Here is a 19,500-nt window from a genome sequence, read left to right as displayed (position 1 = left end):
CCTGGATTGGATTCTCTGCACTTCCCCTCAGGAGTGATGGCCATGAGCAGTGCACGTGCAGAGCTCAGCAGTGACAGGGAGCTGCTGGAGGCTGAGGAGGAGAGGGATGCCCAACACCTAAACAGCTATAAGCAAAGCACTTGGTACCAGCTTCTTCTGTGACTTCCCGAGAGTGAGGTGGAAACACCATCTGTGCTAGTCCTTGCAAACACACTCCCTCCTAATCAGACTGACTGTGCACGGGCTCAGCTGTGTCTCTGCTGGCCTTCCCAAGAAAGGGATGTGGGTCACAGGGACCTGCAGGACTGGGAACTAGTAAGATTTATCCAATCCAAAATTTATCTGTGGCTAATAAATCCAAAATTTATCTGCGTCTAATTAATCCTGATTAATTAATCTAATTAATCCTGATTGATTAATCTAATTCTGTATATGTGCATGTTTATGAGTATTTGTAACTTGCTGGGGAACTTCAAACTGGAGCAGCCAGAGCGTGGGAGGAGACACATCTGGAAAGACTGAGCTGGTGGGTGGAGAGGAGTCTTGAGGTTGTATGAGTAATAGACGTACAGCCCATGAAAGTATCTGAGGGACCACCAGAATGATGTACCCGTGCATCTGCAGCGGGAAGGGGTGGGCATATTTCAGCAGGATCTGCAGACCTGGACAGGCTGAGGAGGAAGAGGAGCAAGTTTGGTGCTGGGGGTGATGTTTCTGTGGCTGCTGATGAAGGCACAACTCTCTCCGAGGGTCTGTGTGGTCAGAGACATCAGTGCCGGGCTTGCACGTGTGTGTGTGTGGGAGTGTGTGTGTGTGAGTGTTTGAATACTTGCCCAGCCTGGATGAGAAGGGCCCAGCAGCAAATGGATGAAAGAAAAGAAATTTCCTGAGCCTTAAAGTCCCCAGGCTCAGCTTCGTGGGCATGCTCAGCATCCTCTCAGACAGACTTCTCCCATCTTGTCGTGGAGACAAACAGGTCCCAAAGAACCATCAGGTCACACAGTTTGCTGCCTCCAGGGCCCTGGGCTGCCTTCCCTGCTCTGCCCTGCCCTGCACATATTGTGGGTATGTCACACATGCCGGGCTGTGGCTTCCACCATGGAGCTCTGTGGGAACCTAGAATGCAGAGAATATTTCTCTGCCTGTTTTGAAAGGTTTTACCCCCCTGGACAGTACTGGTTTTGACCTTTGTCCATGGAAAAATTTGCCTAGCCTCTGGGAAGAATTTGAATCGACAATGGTGTGAATTAGGTGATACAATACTACGTGAGATTATCACAGGGTGAAAGATTTAGAGTTTTAGGTCTATTTGCATAGTAAATAGATAGAAGTAGAAAACCTCAAAATGGAGGATAAGTTGTAGTTAAAAGCTTCTTTCTCCTTCTTCACTAACTCCATATTTTGCAGCAATAGTGGTCTGGGATGATTGGATACAGAATTCCGCAGTTCCTGTCTACGTGATTTAGGAGCTTGTTGGACAGTGGTGAAAAAGTGAAAATACCTTGTGTTTTAAGTTTTCATTGGGTAATTTACCTTTAAAAAGGCTGTGAGATCTTGCTAAGTTGTCTTCTTGCTGCATTCTCTGCTCTGTGCTATGTCTAAGCCATGCCAGTGGCTTGTACTCCTTAGATTAGAATTAATAAACACCTATCAGGAGACTGAGAAGCCATGAAGTCCCATTTGCCTCCTTTTGTCTCCTGGCACAAATCTGAACGTCTCCCCCATCAGGGAAGACAACAATTAATGACGTGGACAGCGTTAGAGCTCTTCTCTGGGCCCATGGAATTAGAGAGCTGCACAGGGCAGCTGTAAGGCAGGTCTGGGTGCACATAAACTGGGTCTGAGCTCCAGCACACAGATGTCATCAAGCCCTGTGTGCCCTCGCCTTTAAGCCTTTGTGAGACCCACATTCTGCTCCTTCTTCCACCTAAAAGGTGTGGTTTTGTTTGTTTCTGTCCTCAGGACCTCACACAGGCCAGGAACCTGTTTGGTTTAGACTGGAAATCAGGAAGAGGGCAGAAAAAACACCCAAAAAGCGCTTCAGCTTCAAGACAATATTCTGTTTCTAACATGGCTGTTGTCATAGCAAAGAGCAGAAGTTGATGTTCTGGATCCTACTTTTTGGTCCTGCATTCCTAAGTTCTTTCCTCTCTGAGCCAGGGGTAAATGCCTGATTAATAATGAGAGCAGCAAAATAAAAACAACCCTGAAAAATCCTATTTTGTATGTCTTGCAGTGACATGGTCTGAAAATATTCTAGTTAATTGACTTAAAAGAAACCTGGTAGTTCTGGCTGAACTCTGTTATAACTCTGCTTTTCATCTCACCAAAAAAAAAAGAAGAAAGAAAACGCTGTCTGTATCCACTTTTTCTGCATAAAATTTTATGAGTTCAAAAGTGCAGTTATGATGGAAATTTGTAAATGAATTTCAATTTTCTTTTGAACAACATTCCCTTTTATGTAACACCCTGGCTCCCAGCCTACGACAGGCAAGGTCCCCTTTTTTTCCCACCAGGCCCTAACAAATCTTTATCTCTCCAGTTATATCTGGAGTCATGTGATTCTGATGAGATCCCACATCATCTACTGAGAGTAAAATAATTGTATTTGTCTAAAAAAAGGCATAATCCTCAAGGGATCCCAGCCTAGACAAGGCTGAGGACTCCGACACAACTTCAGTGAAAAAAAGTACTACATGAGGGAAAATGCAGGTTAATGGGCTCACTCAAACAGAGTTGTATCAGGTTAATTACCAACTGAAATATTCAAATTGTGATTAAAGCTGTCTCAGAGCACTTAATTGACTTTTTTTTCCTAATGAAATTTGAGTGTTAATCCGTAAAATCAACATTTTCCAGTTGACCCTGTTGATTTTGCCGGAGCTATATTTTCTTCTGGAAAATAAACAAATTCACACAGAATTGCACAAAAATATGCCTTGAACTATGCAGACAATTATTTTCTCTTCGTCTGACAGCTGCCATTCATTGCTGCTGCCCATCAACATTTCTGCTACTTCTAAATATCTTGAGAATTTGCCCAATTTCTCAGTGACAACTCACAGTCTGTATCGCCTTTGGGATTGTTTTTAAACCTGAATGCTGTACTGCTGTTCTCCTTCAGCAAATCCAATCCCTTCAAACTTCCTACGTTTCAAAAGTGGAAAAATTTAAAGCTTCCCACTTTTTTCATTTCAGGCGTGCACTTTTCCTCAGTTTGCATATTCCTGAAGGAACGTGTCTAATTTTGTCAGAGAGGTCCCATTCACACCGTGGGGTTCCCTCTTGGTTGGTTGGAGCAGGGAAGGGCTGTGCAGGGCAGGGAGTGTGGGCAGAGCTGGGAATGCTGTCGGTGCTGCCTGGGACTATGCCATGGCAACTGCTTCTTCCAGGCTGCAACTCTCCCTGACGTGAATAATCTTACACAGCATCTAAAAGCAAATGTCTCCACAGGCTGCTCTCAAATCATGTCTAATTGAAACGCAGCCAAGTCACAAGACTCTGCTGATTATCTTGGTAAGACCTGAAGGATGTGTACACACATCCATCATTTGGAGAGCTGGAAAATAGTTCTGGTTTCCAAGTGATTGTGAAAATCATGGAAACAGAAGTGCTGAGAGGTTTTCAATGATTTTGGTGTCAAATTAGAGCTGACTTCATTAAATCAAGGAGCTCTGAGTTGCTTTAAGCGTTTGAAGCCATAGAACGTGAAGGGGAGGGTTTCACCTGCTCATCCCAGAGGTGACCATCTGCCACACTGTGCTGACCCTGAGCCAATGCGAATATGCCAAAATAAACTAGATATTGGCAATCCAGGATCCTTGAGACATCCAGAAAACTGGGAAAGACAAAAAACAATGCTCTTCCCAGAGGATTCAGCTGCTGTATGTCCCTCACTGCATGAAGTCTAGCCTTCTCCTGTCCTCCTGTCCCTGCCCTGCTTGCTCTTTCAGTTGAGATATCTTGTTTTTCCAGGCAGGCATCCCTGGCTTGGGGTATGGAAACAGGTAACTTTAACCTTTTCTTCATGACTTTTAAAGGAAGTGAACTGCAGCACACTGGAAATGAACATCCAGTTTTTGAAATCAAGTGAAAAAAAGTTGTGCTTGCATTTCCTCTTGTGAACCTTATTTCCAGGCATGTACACAATAACTCTGAAACAAATTCTCATTAGTGTTTTTTGCCTGGCTGGGTGATGCACAGTGAAATCAGGCTGTATGATGTGGGTTTTTTTAAGCATGGTGGAATGTCTCTACTTCTCAACTGATTTTCCACATTGTAAGCATGGTTTGAGTCCTTCTCCCCACCAAACGTAGCCAGACAGAAGGAGGAACACATGAAAGTGGATTCTGTTTACCTGTGACTATTCTACAAGCCATGTCATTCCACAGTAATTACATCTGCTTCTTATTACCCACTGGCTTCTGTATTCCTTTCTAAGCTAGATCAGCAAAGATTTATATTGCCTTTTGGTCTAGCAACAAGAACACTGGAATTTCACCGATTTGGGACTAACAGAGGGTCCTGCTAGAAGCACCCTATTCCCTGCTATCCTGGTTTCAGCTGGGATAGACTCAATTTTCTTCCTATTAGCAGGTGCAGGGCTGCGTTTTGGGCTTAGGATGAGAATAATGTTGGTAACACAGTGGTGGTTGGGTTGTTGCTGAGCAGGGCTTATCTGAATCAAGGACTTTGCAGCATCTCATGCTCTGCCACTGAGGATGTGCACAAAATGCCAGCAGGGAGCATGGCCAGGACAGCTGACCTGAGCTGTCCAGTGGGATACTGCAGACCAGAGAATGTTATGCTCAGTATGTAAATTGGGGAGAGCTTGCTAGGAGCTGTCAATTGTTGCTTTGGGTTGGGCTGGGCAGCAGTGAGCAGCTGCATTGTGCAACATGTTTTGGGGGGGTTTTAGTGCTCTCTCTCCCCTTTCCTCTACTTTTATTATTATTTGTTTTTGTATTTTACTTTATTGCAGTTATTAAGCTGTTCTTATCTCAACCCACTGGTGTTACCTTTTTCTGACTCTCCTCCCCACCCCACATGGGCAGGAGGGAGCGAGGGGCTGAGCAGTACTTAATTAACAGCTGGGGTTAAACCACAACAACCTGTACGTCCCAGTTTTGAGATCTGTCACTCAGCCACTTCCCCTAGTTCCACATAAGGAAAGTTTTAACATCAGGATTGAGTCTGGTGTAATTTAAAAACCACGGGGATACCATGATGATTGATCTTCCATCCCTTATGTATTTCCTTAGCCCTGAATGCATCTGTTCATACTTTGCGCTGACACTGGGGTAAAGCATCTCAGTTCTCTTTGAAATCTGGGACCTATGTGTTAATCTTCCAGCCCTTTGAAGTTTATCCCATTTACAAGGAACTACCAGAACTCCTCAGATGTTTCCTTTAAGTCTACTGGGTTAAATGTCTGAGAACAGACACATCCAAACACTTGTGAGGAAGAGTAACATATCTAATAAGCAGTAGTTAGCTGCCTGGCCCCTTACTTTGCTCCGTTATGAGGCTCAGCCTGCAGGGACTTTATGGCCATGTTTTATGGATGATAGATGTTCACACAGCTCGTCTGCCCAGCGGGATCAGGAGGACCTAAAATCCGAAACTCCCAGAGCACCGCAGACACAAAATATCCCCAACATCCTATAAAAACCTGAATGTCTGCAATAAAGCAATCACCACCACAGAAATCACAGCTATCATGTACCACAGGAAGGGAGCAGGAGTCCTCGTGAGGAACACGAATAAATCTGTAAATTCCTATGGCCAGGCCTATCTCATCCTGAAAGCAAAATACCAGGGATTTGTTAGGAGGAGTTCACAAGTGCTTTTCTGCAGTGGATCCTTCCCATGCTGTAAAGGAAGGCAAAAATTTGTTACTCTCCTTGTTATCTAGCCTGAGGGAGATTTCCCATCTGATCCCAAATTAGATCATCAGTTTAATGTTCAGTGCATGAGCAGCCATACCAATTAGATCCTGAGAAGCTGTAATAATGTCAGCAGCGGCAGAGCAGCCTCCTCACACACTGCCTCCACCTGGAGCCAATTCCTGCTGCTTTAGGCAAGGCATTAAAACCTCCAGAAAACGTGATGGGCACCCAGGCAGCAGCTATTTCTTTTCTTGGCTCCCACTGGTGCCCAGCAGCCTCCTCGGAGCAGGAATGTCACGGAGCAGGCACCGTGTGAGCCAGGGAGGCAAGGGGGCTCCTCCAGACCTCCTTAAAACACCAACAAATCAGCTACACAGGACTCACCCCAAGTTCCTCAGGCCAGAAACTTTCCTCTTCTCTCCTACAGTTCTTCCTGCACTTTGGAAGCCTCCATTTCAGCCCATGGGTTTCCTTTGCTCACACTGCCCTCTGTGGAGGTGAGGTCCGGACACACCATCTGGGAGCCTGTCCTTGGATTGTCACTTTTTTCCCCTCAGTTGTGAGTTGCTTAGGTCATATTATTTTCTTTATCCCTATATGTGTAAGGTATCACTACATCCCCTCTAGCTCTTCAATCTGTTATAGCACAGAACACCAGCTTTCTTTTCTTGGAGGAGATTCTCTTTTCGTTAACTACCTCGGAAATCCCACTCTGCACCTATTTCACCTTCTCCTTTTTCTTAGCATCCCTATGCACAATGGCATTTACAAAACACACTTGTGTTGCCTGTGGTGCTGATTTTTCCCTAGAATAACCTTTTCTTTATGTCACAGCACTTGGCAGCTCTCAGCCACCCCACGGACAAATACTGGCCCCCAACTTGGTTCTTATCTTCTCCCTGCAATTGGTGCCTACCTGTGACCTCACAGAGCTTTAGGCCTTGGCATCTGGTGCTTTCAACCTTCTGTAAAATGTAACACTGCTCTTACAACTCCAGTTATGCACACAAATCTCTCCTCTGTAATGCCAGTACTCCCAGATTTTGTGTGGCAGCACACATAAGAAGCACATTCAAAGCAGGATTATTCTCTTCAAATTAAGACTTCTGTGCTGGGACTTGCACCATCTTAGACAAATTCCCTTTTGGCCAATGAGGCACACACGTAATCCCAGGTTTTAGTTCATCCTGCAGAAGGAGCAGTGTAATCTCCCAAGGAGTGCTCCCTACTCTCCACTGTAATGATGGTGTTGATCAGTTTGGGCACAGACACCTACATTTGCTTATGGCCATGGGCTGGCTGTAAGATTCATCTTCCCTTCATTTTTTTAGGTGACACAAATTATATCCCTAGTTCTTTTTTTCCTAGATTGCTAATCCCAGCAATAACAGAATCCATCCCAAAACCAAATTTGAGGACAACCAGAAATATCTGGTCTCCATTGGGATAATTCTCCCTTTTGTATTACTTGCCACAGTCTCCTTGTAAGACTGTTCTTTAGTCAGTTTACAATCTGTTTACCCCCATGATAATCAATAAAATAAAGTAAATCTGCAACACAATTTGATGCAAAAAGTCTTCCTGCTCCACTGTCTTTGTGTTGTCTCCAGTGACAGTTATTTAGGGAAGAATGAAGGAATGGGCATAGGGTGATTCTGCTCCTCTACTCCCCTTGTCACACCAGTACTGCAGCAGCAGTTTGAGGACTTCCCAGCCTGGGATTACTCTAAAATTGTCCTGTCAGTAACAGGAATGGAAGTTTCCTCTCTGGATCCATGCAACTCCCAGTTTTGGCCTTCTCAACATCCCCTGGCAGGGAGCTCTGCAGGAAGGAGTACTTATTTTTGTCTGTTATGCCTTTTTGTTCCTGAATCATGGAAGCAGTCAATGATGTGTGTTGTCTGAGCTCTGTCATTGTCACTTGATCCCCACCAACATGACGACTCTGTGCACTGGGCCTTCCTTCCAGCCTGGAGCTCAGGCTCAGGCTGTTCAGTGACCCCCACTGTGGAGCCCGCCTGCCTCTCTCTCCACGTCCTTACCATCCTTCCCACTGTCTGCAGCTCTTCTGGAAAGAATTTTCAGTGGAACATTCCATCAAATGCTTTCTTGCAAATCCACAAAGACTGGATCTAATCCATTACCCTTGTCTGAGAAGTGATTCATCTTGGTAAAAAATTTACCTTTAATAAACCCATACCTTTGAGAAAACCTATTTGTTGCCATGGAGTGAGTGCTTTCTCTGAAAACTATCCTAAGATTCCTGGGTCAAGTGGCCTGTAGAGGTTTTTTCACTTTTCTTTAAATACAGGTGATATACAGGTTCTTGCTTCTAAACCTGCATTTTCACGTACCAATTATTTCAACATCCTCAGATGGAGATTATCGTGGTTCCCTGGGTTCAGTTCCTCCAACACTGGAAATTTTATCTTTAATACAGAGCTCTACCTCCTCCATTCCTTTTACCACTCTTTCCTTCCTAACAATTTATAACTAGCAATTTTTACATTCCAGTCATGCGAATAAACCTGCCAGGTTTCAGTCATGCCAATTATATTGTATTTCTCATAATCCAGCAAGAATTCCCAAGTCCTCTTGCTTTTAATTATATACTCACAAGGTGCTTTCCCCCAGTCCCTCTCTGGCCAGCCACCTGTGGTGAATCACTGGGATGTGTGATTATCACAGGGGGCGGGGGACAAAGGTGTTGCAGAACCACTCTGGAGCTGTGAAAGGCTGGGGCAAGTTCTGGTCTTTATATGTCACAGATTTACTCATTTCTGCAGGATAAACCCCTCTCCTTCTCTGGCTCCTCCTCGAGGTGCATTCAATGCCCGCTCTTCTGGCCCATTTTGGCACATCCTTACATCCCATCTAAATTCCACTCTACTCCTTCAGCAGTGCTGAGGAATAGGTGGTACAGAGCACACAAAGAGCTACAGACCCCTTGCCCTCCAAAAAGGTCAATCCAAACCCACGAAACAAGCCATGCATACCCATTCCTGGTGTCCCGATTTCTAGGGAGCATGGTGAGCACCCTTGGTTATTGGGACAGTAGTCTTAAAAGGCAACTGGGCACTGCTCTTCCCCTCTGACTGTGGATGTCAATACTGAGCTTGTTTGTTCACTGGCAACTAAAGCAAGGTCTGAGTTCATGGTGTTTTTCTATTAACATCAAAGCAAACACACTGTTGAGCAAAACTGACTGACTTGTTATTGCTTCCCAGCTCTCAAACTCCCCTATTAGGATATGATATGCCACCTTGCCTACTTCATGGGTTAATTTTTTCATGGCATGTGTGTTCCTGAGCCATGGAATCCACCAGCTGGCTCACCACTGCTGCTATCAGTGCACCCCTTGTGTGGTACCTTGTGAGGTGCCCTGTGGTGCCCAAGCACAGACCCTGACTGCGGGTGTGCAACAAGATACATGCTCAAAGTCACGTATAAGAAATTAAATGCTGGTGAGCTTGTCTCTGAGACATCTAGCCATGGTGAAGGAGTTCACAGCCCAGGAGGAGGCCCCAAGTACAGCCTGTGAGGGTAGAACAGGACTCATGGCCAGCACAGTCTGCAGAGCTTTATCTTCATCCCCTTCCAAGGCTGAGTGTGTTGCTCCTACAGAAGACGCCTCCCCCTGTGTGGGATCCAAAGCACTGAACCCACTCTGAAAGGGAGAACCTTGTCCTCCTTCTGGTAGACTGGGATTCAGCACACTTTTGAGTCAGAAACTGTGCTAAATAATTACAGGACTCCCCCACCAATGAAATAAAAATGCTCCAGTCCCTCTATTCCCAGAGGGGATTCACAATTACATTTCTCAGGTACTAAATGCTTTTTGAATTCTTGAGCTGTCCTAGACATGCTGGATAAAAATAAACTCTAGATTCACAAATTATTTCAGAAATAATCACAGCATTCAATCTCTGTTAGAGCTGTCAGTGGAAACCAGAAACTGGCACCAAGAGGCAGGCATGCTCCGCTGGGCTCTTCACAAAGTGGATGGCATGCTGCTTGCACCTCAGCCTCTGGAATCTAAATGCACATTGCAGATAAACAGGGGGAAGGAGAAGACACTCAAAAATTTGTTTCCTTGCTGCCTAAATGTCATTTTAAGGTGTGAGTCCCACCCCCTCCAGCCAAGTGGGAGCCCTGGCATCCTGTTCCCTGCAGCATCAGCCTGCTGGGAGCTGGTCCTGGTGGCACTACAAGATCTGCAGTGTTGCAGCTGCACCAGTGCAGGGAGCAGAAAGTTTTGACAGTGTGGCTGGAGGAGAGAGAAATCAAAAGCCTGGTGGCTGGAGGAAGAATGGGGCTCATAGCTGTGAAAGTTTGGAGGCTCTGGAGAGTTTTGGCAGTACCATGATCACAGAGAGAGTTACTGGCATTCACACGTGCCTGGTGGGATCCAGCACGGAATCACAGAAGACCCTGTGTGGGAAAGGAGCCACAAGGATCATCAAAGTCCAGCTCCTGGCCCTGCACAGACACCCCAACAATCCCACCCTGTCCCTGAGGGTGTTGTGCAGACACTCCTGGAGCTCTGACAGCCTTGGGGCTGTGACCAGTTCCCTGGGCAGCCTGTTCCAGTGCCCAAACACCCTCTGGGGGAAGAATTTTTTCCCAATATCCAACCTAAACCTTCCCCGATACAACTTCAGGCCATTCCCTTGGGCCCTGTCACTGGTCACGACAGAAGAGATCACTGCCTGACCCTCCTCTCCCCCTCACGAGGAAGTTGTAGACTGTGATGAGGTCTCTCCTCATGTTGCCTAAATTCAGACATCAATGAGTCAGGGAGGAATCAGGGATGGGGTGGGAGCTGTGGGAATGGTGCTGACCATGGGCTCTGGCCATATGCTCTGCTGACAAAGTGTGAGGCTGTGAGTGACTGTGGAAGGGACTTTGCCTGGAGCAAGGCTGCTGCAGTCACTTCAGTGTGCTGCTGGTAAAGCTGTAAGAAAGATACTGCTGGCAGCATACAGTGCATTTGAGCTGGGGACTTTGACTAATTTAATACACTACTATTTAACAGAATTAATACAATGCTATTTAATACACACACGACTGTGTGACTTGTGATGCCTGCAGAACTGGGGTCAGTAGGTGTGCTGAGGATGGTGGGATGAGCCTCTGGGATGGATTCCCCACAGATATACTGAGTGGGGGCTGTATATGTGAGCACAGTCCCTGTGCTGTTGAGTTGGGGCTGGCTGGTGCCTCGCTGCCCTGCGGCTCAGATGAAATGATCATCAGTCGGGCTGCAAAAGGCCATGGCAACACTCTGACAGTCTGGTAATACAAACCCATCAGTCTGAGTGAAGAGCTGTTGAGTATTTTATGTTGGCACTATTAGGGACAAATTTAGACCCGTGTCCATTACATTGTTCCCGTCCTTACTAGAAGAAGACATGGTAAATCTGAAAGAGGCAGCTCTCGGTCTAAGCCAGAATATCCCTGTACCTGCTTGGGTTATTTCCAAAGGTTGGTCACTCCTAGTCTGCTAACTGAAGAATACTTTCCCCCAGGTTAGTGTTTCAAATGAGGAAACACTCATAGAGCTGCTGTGGGTGTGTGGGGAGGGAGAAGCAACCCCCTTCTCTCTTGCTTTCACCAGAACTTTTTAAAGCTTGCTTCCAACTCTCTCCTGAAATCACCCACTACAGCACAGCTTTGTTTACCCGGTACAGAATAGATCACTGTGTTTCTCTTCTCCCACAGATAACTCACTTTTCTGAGTGGGCTAGAGTCACACAGTTACAACTTATCTCACACATAAATCTTGACTTGGAAAGATTTCAATATCTGCCAGAAATATGGGCATCCTTGATTGTGCCAACCCCAGCTAAGATGCTCAGAGAGTCTTAGGCTGATCACTCAGGCTGCTGTGGCCTAAGTTGATTCCCAAATCAGTAAGACAAATAATCTTCTTTTCTGTGTTTTTCTTTCTAACATCAAGAGTGTTGCTTTGGTGATCTCATTTCAGCCTGGAGCTGTTGCAGTCCCAAGGTTGGAGTTCATGAACTTTCCTTTTTTTAACATTAAATTGAGTTTTAATGAGCAGCTAATTCTGCAAGTACTCTCCTCAAAAACACCAGGGAGAATGCACAAGCCCTTGGGATGAAACAGGCTGAGAGGTTTCCCAGGTTTGCCCCAATTAATAGTACATTCTCAGAGAGAATTCTACCATGATCCCACAAACTTCCCATTACCAGAGGGGCTGTGTTCTCAGAGACACAGCACATCCATGGTTAACTGTTCCTCTCTCCCAGCAGTGAAGGACCAACTCCCCAGTCTGCTCCTTGGGCAGTGGCAGGATGGGATGGGAGCAGCCCAGAGAGGAACAAATATCCACAATCCATCATCTCATACTGTGTCACATTTTAAACTTTATTTTTCCATCACATAATCTAGAAAAGGGCTCTTTCAAAAGCAGAGTGTGGATGTTAGCTCTAGCAGACAGCTCTGGGAGTAGGGACTGTCAGTTTTCATCTGCTGAGACTTAAACTGGTCCCAAGGCAGCTGCCTGCCACCCACCCTCCAGTGTGTTATTTCTTGCGAAGTGCCAGGCTACAGCAGAGGAAATGAATGCCCCGATAAACTGGAGAGATGTCTTTTTGAGTGGTTCCCAGCAAGTAAATGGCTGAGCAGGGAACAGAAGAGAGCTTTCTTGTGCCCAGTTGTACCCTTTAACTGCATTTCTCTATTCGATGAATATACACTCCAGGAAGGGCTCGCGGGTGGTCATTTACTTCAGGGATAGCCGAAAAGAGGCAGGCTGGGCTACAGCTGGTAAAAACCGTGACCTTTGTGCTCCCCCTGCCATTCAGACCATCGTCCTGGGGACAATTGCCGTCAGATGTCAGAACCTCCTTAACAACTACGGCCGCTGCCTTCCGAGCGCTCCAAGGAGCAGCTGGCGGGGAAGCGCTGCCCAGTCTGTGGCTGCAGTGCCCGGGAGGGTGGCACACGCTGCTGCTCAGGGGCTCAGCTGGCTGGAGAGCTCAGACCCTGCAGCAGCCAGCAGGTAAACAAGCAAATCCCTGCTCTCGCAGGAAACAGGTTGCTTTTCAACAAAGAACTGTTAAAACCCTGCCTCTCTCCGCAGGGCGAATCTGCTCTAAGATACAGCCCAGAACGGCTTGCCCGTTGCTTATCACACTGAGGCAAACACAAAGCGACACAGGCTGGAAGGAAGTTGTTTTATACTTACCAGCAGCATTGATATTTTCCTCACAGGAGTACCAGATCCCAGTGTGGAAATACCTGAAAAGGAAGCGGTCATCTCCCGTCTCCCAGCTGTAATGAACCACATTCTGGTTCGTCTCATTTGCAGTCTCATTCCCGCCGTAATTGAGGCAGTTTGTCTTCTTCTCTTTCCCACAGCTCGGCTTGGGGACCCTCTGTGTGCCCTCACACCAGTGGGTCGTGATAAAAGCTGTTGTAGAGAAGAGGAGAGCCATCAGATTCAGACTCACTGCTAGCAGGGCTCTGCATCTTCGATTTGTCTTCATGGTAAATCCGCCCTCCCTCCCCCTCCTGCTGAGAGAAGAAGTCAAAGGGGTTTGTTTTATTTGGGAGGGGGGGAGGTTTCAAAGCTTCTCACGATTCAGAATCCAGTTGTCCAGGCATCAAAACTCTCAGCTTCTTCCAATCTGCTGCTGAAGCGGTGAAGGAAGCTCTGCAGCCAGACTCCCATTCTTCCCCTTCACTTGAAACCCTGCCTTTGTACGTTAAAGGAGCAGCTGCCGGCGCGGCAGCGGGGCCGATCTCTCGCAGCCGCGGAGCTTCAGCGCGCTGAGGGGACCGGAGCGGCTCTGCCTCCCGAGGAGCACCAGAGGCGAGTGAACATCTGCTCGGCTACCACACATCATCCTCCCGAGGGGCTCCGCAGCCTCCTCCGCTGGGAGACACCTGCAGGCTGCCAGGCTCGCTGTCCCCTGCTCCCGTAGGATGGGCAGGAGCGGCTCAGCGTGCGGCAGGAGGAGGCAGGGACAGCTGCCATCCGCTGCCACCGTCCCCGGCACCGCTCGGAGCCCACTGCAGCACGCCGGGCTGGGGGGAGGCGTCACGGCTCAGTCCCGAAAAGAATTATTATTATTTTTATTATGTGGAGCTGTGAAAGGCATTTTTCATGTACCACAGGGTAGAGATTCGTCCAGGAGGAGGAGGGATGGAGTGGTACTTTAGCATTTCTGCTCTGAGCTAGAGAGTAGTAAATCCAGGGGCTGATTCTGGTTTTGGCATGATGGTGTAAATCTCTTTCTTCAGAGGCTTGCTCTGGCAGCCCCAGAGGAATTTGGGTTTGAAAGTGTGTGATGTGTGAAACCCACATCTTTCATAACACCAAGTGGAGCCCCTTTCCCAGGCTTTTATTCCCGGACACAGTGCTTGCAGATGTTTTGGTTGAAGTGGGTCTGGAGGAAATTTTCTTGTTTGTAGACAGAACTAATTAGAGCAAACCCTGGGCTTTACTCACCAGATGGCAATGCTGAGAGCAGAGAACACTTAATACTTAATACCCCATTTCCAAAGAGAATTGTATTGCCCTCACGATGTTCAGCTGGCTCACAGAGTTTCCGACCCCTTTGCACATTGCTCACAGCTCTCTGGTGAGCACTGAGCGCCATGAGGAGCAGGGCACCTGATGGTGGTGGAGGTAGAACCCATGAGCCCCTGTGTCCAGCACTGAGGTTGGCCACACTTGTCACACAATCGTTCTGTTCCTTGGTAGATGAAGGCAATTTTCTGTGGTGAAGAAGCTCTCTGTGCCTTCTGAGTCTTGTTTCCTTCCAGCCTAGTTTAGACATCCTGCAAAGGCCGTGGGGATGCTGGTGGCCTCTCAGAGCAGTCCAGCAGTGGGTTTCCAGCAAGCCCTGGGAATATCCGTGCAGCCAAGCAGGCTCATACTGGCAGTGCTCATGGAGCCCACAGGCAATGCTTGTGCTGTGCTTTGCTGCCTGCAGACGTGACATGTGGGGGTAGTTTCTCCAGCTCCTTGAAGAAGGCCAGGAAGAATGAGGTGAAGTTTCTCCTTGAGGCTTCCAGGACCTGTTCCTGCCTTCCTGATGCCCCCCCCCCCCCAGGACTTGCTATGGCTCTTTTTGGTGCCTGTCCTGAATGTCTGAGCCCAGCTTTAGTGAGATTTCCCACTATTTCTACACTCACTTGGCTTTGGTCATTTTTTGTTATAAATAAACCAGAAAGTTAACAAAAAACTTTTGTGAGAAAACTCACAGGGCTCTGTGAGAACAATTGTGATGGCAGCTCTGCAAGTTTGGTGAAACAACTTTGCACTGCAGATCCGTCCCTGCCCAAGAGCCTTCGCCTTGCCTACCCCTGCCTGTGCCTGCTGAGTGCCACCTCCTCAGTGCCAGGTTTTCCCCCTGTGGTCTGCACTAGCAGCGTGCCTCTCCTTGTCCTGTTGGAATTGCACAGCACTTCTCCCTGTTCCAGCCCTTTCAGCATTACATCTTGCAGGCAGATAATCAGCATGCCTTCCTTGGTTTTAATTGCCTGCAAGAAATAGAGGTGATAGCTATTCAGGGGACCACAGGATTATTGCTCCAATTATTTTTATGTTGCAGGACATTTACTCAGTAATGTGTTTGTGGCACTGCTGTGTTTCTCAGGGTTATCCACTTGCTAAGAGGAATAAACAAAGCACTTGAAACTTTGACAAAAAGCCTTCACAAGAAAGCTGATGTTGTTCTTCAGGACTGTCTTTCAAGTGGCTGCCAGCATCTGAATCATCACACTTCTCCAAGTGTGAATACAGGTCTTTACAGCTCTTTTCTTACAAATTTTCTCTACCTATTGCCCTGTGGATTGTGTTTTCTGGCCTGCAGCACCAACGCCTGCACACTCTGTTTCTCTGTGTGCCTATCTCCCTGAGGGGTGGGCATCCAAGACTTTTGTTATCTGGGATAATTTTGTCCTAAATACTTCTTACATTTTGTTTTTACTCCTAATCCTAATAGATATTTCTATTTCTGTTCCTCCTTATCTTCTTCATTCTTGTTTTCCAGGCTGGCAGAGCTGTTGAGAACAGACATGGTGACAGTAAATTAAAAGAAAAAAGGCAAAGTAAAGCAGGAGTTTGATTTCTTTTGTGCTAGAGAGCTTTTAGAATTTTAAGCATTTAAAAATACTGAGCACAAAGTAAAGTATGCTCAGTCAGAGAATTTTAAAATATAAATAATTTTCTTTTTCCCTAAAAGAAACCAGGTTTTTTTTCATTGTTAGACTCCTCTGGCTGCATAAATTGGGATTACTTGAAAAGAAGGAAACTGCTCTGTGCTATACTCATGCTGTAATACTCCAATGACTTCTCTTTATATAATCTCTGTTTACCAGATTTGTTGTGTATAAAAACGGAAAGATCATACATATGTTGCAGAAGTCAGTTCAGATGCCTGGATTTAATAGTATTTATGTGGTATTATCTTTAATGATAACGTAGAAGGGTTTGAATGCTATAGAAGAGTAGTTTTCAGGCTGTAGCTACAAGAATCTTTAAAAACCTTTTTGCAGCAATAACTTTTCTCTGATGTTGTGAGAAAAACTACCTTCATAGGTTATAGGTAACCCCTTTTCCTTTAGCATTTCTTAGAGGATCAGTGCAAATTGTTATTACTTGGTATTTACTTGTGTACAAAAAGAATTTGACCCGGAGGATTTAAAGTAATGATAGCTTTTGCAAAAGGAATCTTTCAATCAGGCTCTGTTTTTCACTAGTGGAAAACAGAGGCACCATTCACTAAAATGATAGGAAGTCCTACTTTTTGATCCTCTGGTGCTGATGGGGACACGGTCAGCTCAGTCTGGGTGTTTATTTGGAACCAGCAGCATCAAACACGTGGGGTTATATGCTAGATTTAAATCAACAGTTTAAACCCCTGTAACTTTTATTTAAATTCTCATTTCTTACAGTTCTGTCCTCCCAGGCTTCCTCGTGTGTTTATTTTGTCCTTTTCAGCTGTCACTGGACTGGACTTCCCAGCTCCTCCTGCCACTTTGGACTAGACCCCTCCTGGCAGCTTCTCTTCGCTTTTCCTCAGCACCACAGAGCCACAGAATTCACTTGCTTAATTCATTTGTTGTGCAAATGGCTCAAAATGTCCTTTTCTGGTTGGAATTTTCCTCCCTTGACATGGACCTCTGCATAGCTCATCTTTCTCTTGTTCTCTTGCCCTCTTGCCATGGTAAACATGAATTATTTGTGTGCCCCCAGTGTACCTCCCCTGTCTCTGCTCTGTCCAGCAAAATGGGAAGTTTCTCCTTACCTCAGTTCACTTAACAGCTTTTATTTTTCTATTTGGAGAAGAGGGCTGGGATGGAAATACTCTCCATATTTCCCCCAGATTGTGTTACTCACCTGGGAGTAGTTTGTGTTCTCTCCACTCCAGACTCAGGCTTTTGCCGTTTTCACCCCAGTTTTTATCTTTTTCTCAGAGCTCTGACCCAAAGCAGTTTGTGCTCAGCAGTGATGTTTGGCACTCTGAGCACACAGGCTGGGCCTTACAGTCCTGTTCATCTAAGAGATGCTGCCAAGGGACAGCCCTGATTTTCTTACAGAAATTAAGCCCTCAGCAAAGGGGCAGACCCCTGGGGTCCATGGGAAGGTGGCCTGAATATTGATGCCACAGGAAATCTTGGTCTTCTGTTTAACTTGTGACTTGGAGTGTGTCTTTCATCTACTTTGCTTATGGGCATTTAGGCAAGGACAAGAAGACTGCTCAGGAAATTCTCCCTGTTCCTGAACTAACCAGGCAAAAAATGGTTTCTGACAGTACTGTAGAAAAGACCTTTAGTAATCTTGACAGAAATGAAAGTGGTAAAATAAACTGTTGCTTCACCCATGAAAATTTCCTTGGTCCAGTGTCACTGGGCAGTAGACAAGACATCCCTGAGTGCCCTCTCCAGAGGAGCTGCTCTGGATGTTGTGATCAGTTGTCAGCATTGCTCATCCTGGCTGGGACAGAGGGGCTGTGCCACTCAGAGACTACAGGCACCCTCCTGCAACGAGCAGGGTCCCTGCAGCCCCTGGCTCTCCCAAACAGCATCAGACTAATCATCCAGCACTGCTCTTTGTGTAAAAACTGGGTGCGACTGGGATGCCAGCAGATTTGTACTTATCTGCTATCTGCATTTAATTCTTCCAGCAGCTGGTGGAGAGGAAGGGAGATGAAAAGAAGTGACAGGTCTGAGTCATGTCTTGATTCGTGTCTGGGAGAGCTGACTGGCTAAGTTGCCTGAAGAGGCAGTCCAAAAGGTCAGGGCTGAACAAGCAAGATATTCCCAAGGCAATTCCCAACGAGCTATTTACATGTGTCCACCTATGGTGGGAGTGAATTAGGTGTAATGCTATCCTACTTTTGATCCTGAATTAAAATTTTTTCTGTCTTAGGGTCACAAGAATTATTTCCTCACAATTGACAGTTGGATTGGATTAAGATGAAAGTTTAATTATGATTTAGTACTCTTTGTTAAGGCTAACTTTGATATGTCTAAGTTGTTACAAGAAGCTACAGGCACACTTAAGAAGAAGTCAAAAAGCAGAACCCACTTCTTTCTTTATTGCTGCAATTAAAGAAGCATTCTTGCACATCAAAGCCTTAATGGCAGCTTGTGAGTCTTTCCATATTCCTGGACACCGTGGCCTGGCGTAAAAGCAGCCCCAGAGCAAAAGCGGCCACAACAAACAGAGCAGTGCTGAGAAACGTCAAAGGGTTCATTACCCAAACACGCTCTTTTATAACCCAGGCATCTGATTTCCATATTCATATAAAGTTATATATTGTCATATCCCACTGTGCTTTTGGAAGTGCCTGATCCACTAACTACAGATGAATTAATTTATATTACTTCCTTGTTGTGTTTTTTAAGACATTTTTTTCCCTTCTCTTATCAATATATTTTTAGGGACAGAAGTTAGAACATTTAAATGTCTGTAGTTTTCAGTTTCTGCCTGGCAAAGGAGTAAACTGTGTGCATGTGGTGTCATTTATATGAAGAATAATGTTGCTTATTTGTATGTCCATGTATTTTTTCCCCATAATTAGGATTCATCCATATGTCCAGGCATTTTAAGTGGTAGATTATGATTTGCAGTGGGATTTTAGTTCACAAAGGAGTGATCAGGGAGATATTTATGAGCAAGCTCTGTACCTGGAGGTTCATGTTTCTGTATATTCTCTGCAGAAATTGGACCCTGTGCAAAATGCACTTGCGAAAATAAACTTTACCAGAGCAGAGTAGGAGAGGCTGCTTATGTGCAGGGGTGGCTTTTTGATGGGGCCATGCAGACCTGCAGAAAATGAGTGCACATTGTGTCACTGGGGGTGCACTCCAAGCCAGGGGATCAAGGGCCCTTGGGATGTGCCCATGATCACATCAGGGTAGTGATGCTGAAGGTGAGGGCAAGGTTTGGTTGCCACAGGAAGACAGGATGGTCAGGTTGGCTCTGGAAGCTGAACGTAACAGGACATTGCATTTGGTCTACAGTGAGAGAGAAGTTATAGAACACAACAAATTTATACATGCAGCCAGCAGGTTTGAAACATTTCAGTACCAAACCTCAGTTTGGGCAGAAATCTCTCCCCCAGGAGTA

The 19,500-nt window shown here is 46.0% G+C and overlaps 1 protein-coding gene across 4 annotated transcripts in view; it reads right to left on the bottom strand.

The window, feature by feature from the left end:
* The window catches only part of GSG1L (GSG1 like), a 56,472-nt gene extending 40,796 nt beyond the window's left edge, over window positions 1–15,676 (bottom strand). Inside the window, exon 1 of one of the 4 annotated variants that reach the window (XM_032125534.1) lies at window positions 13,102–15,676. In XM_032125534.1, coding sequence (XP_031981425.1) covers window positions 13,102–13,402 — 301 coding nt within the window. In that variant the 5' untranslated portion in view covers window positions 13,403–15,676. The remainder of the gene's footprint in view (window positions 1–13,101) is intronic. The other 3 variants (XM_032125535.1, XM_032125533.1, XM_032125532.1) reach the window with 3 other exon arrangements.
* Between the last annotated feature and the right edge of the window lie 3,824 nt (window positions 15,677–19,500).

The sequence above is a fragment of the Corvus moneduloides genome, chromosome 16 (genome assembly GCF_009650955.1).
Source record: "Corvus moneduloides isolate bCorMon1 chromosome 16, bCorMon1.pri, whole genome shotgun sequence".
Lineage (NCBI taxonomy): Eukaryota > Metazoa > Chordata > Aves > Passeriformes > Corvidae > Corvus > Corvus moneduloides.
The sequence above is the reverse complement of the archived record's forward strand: the minus strand, read 5'-3'. Positions and strand labels throughout refer to the sequence as shown.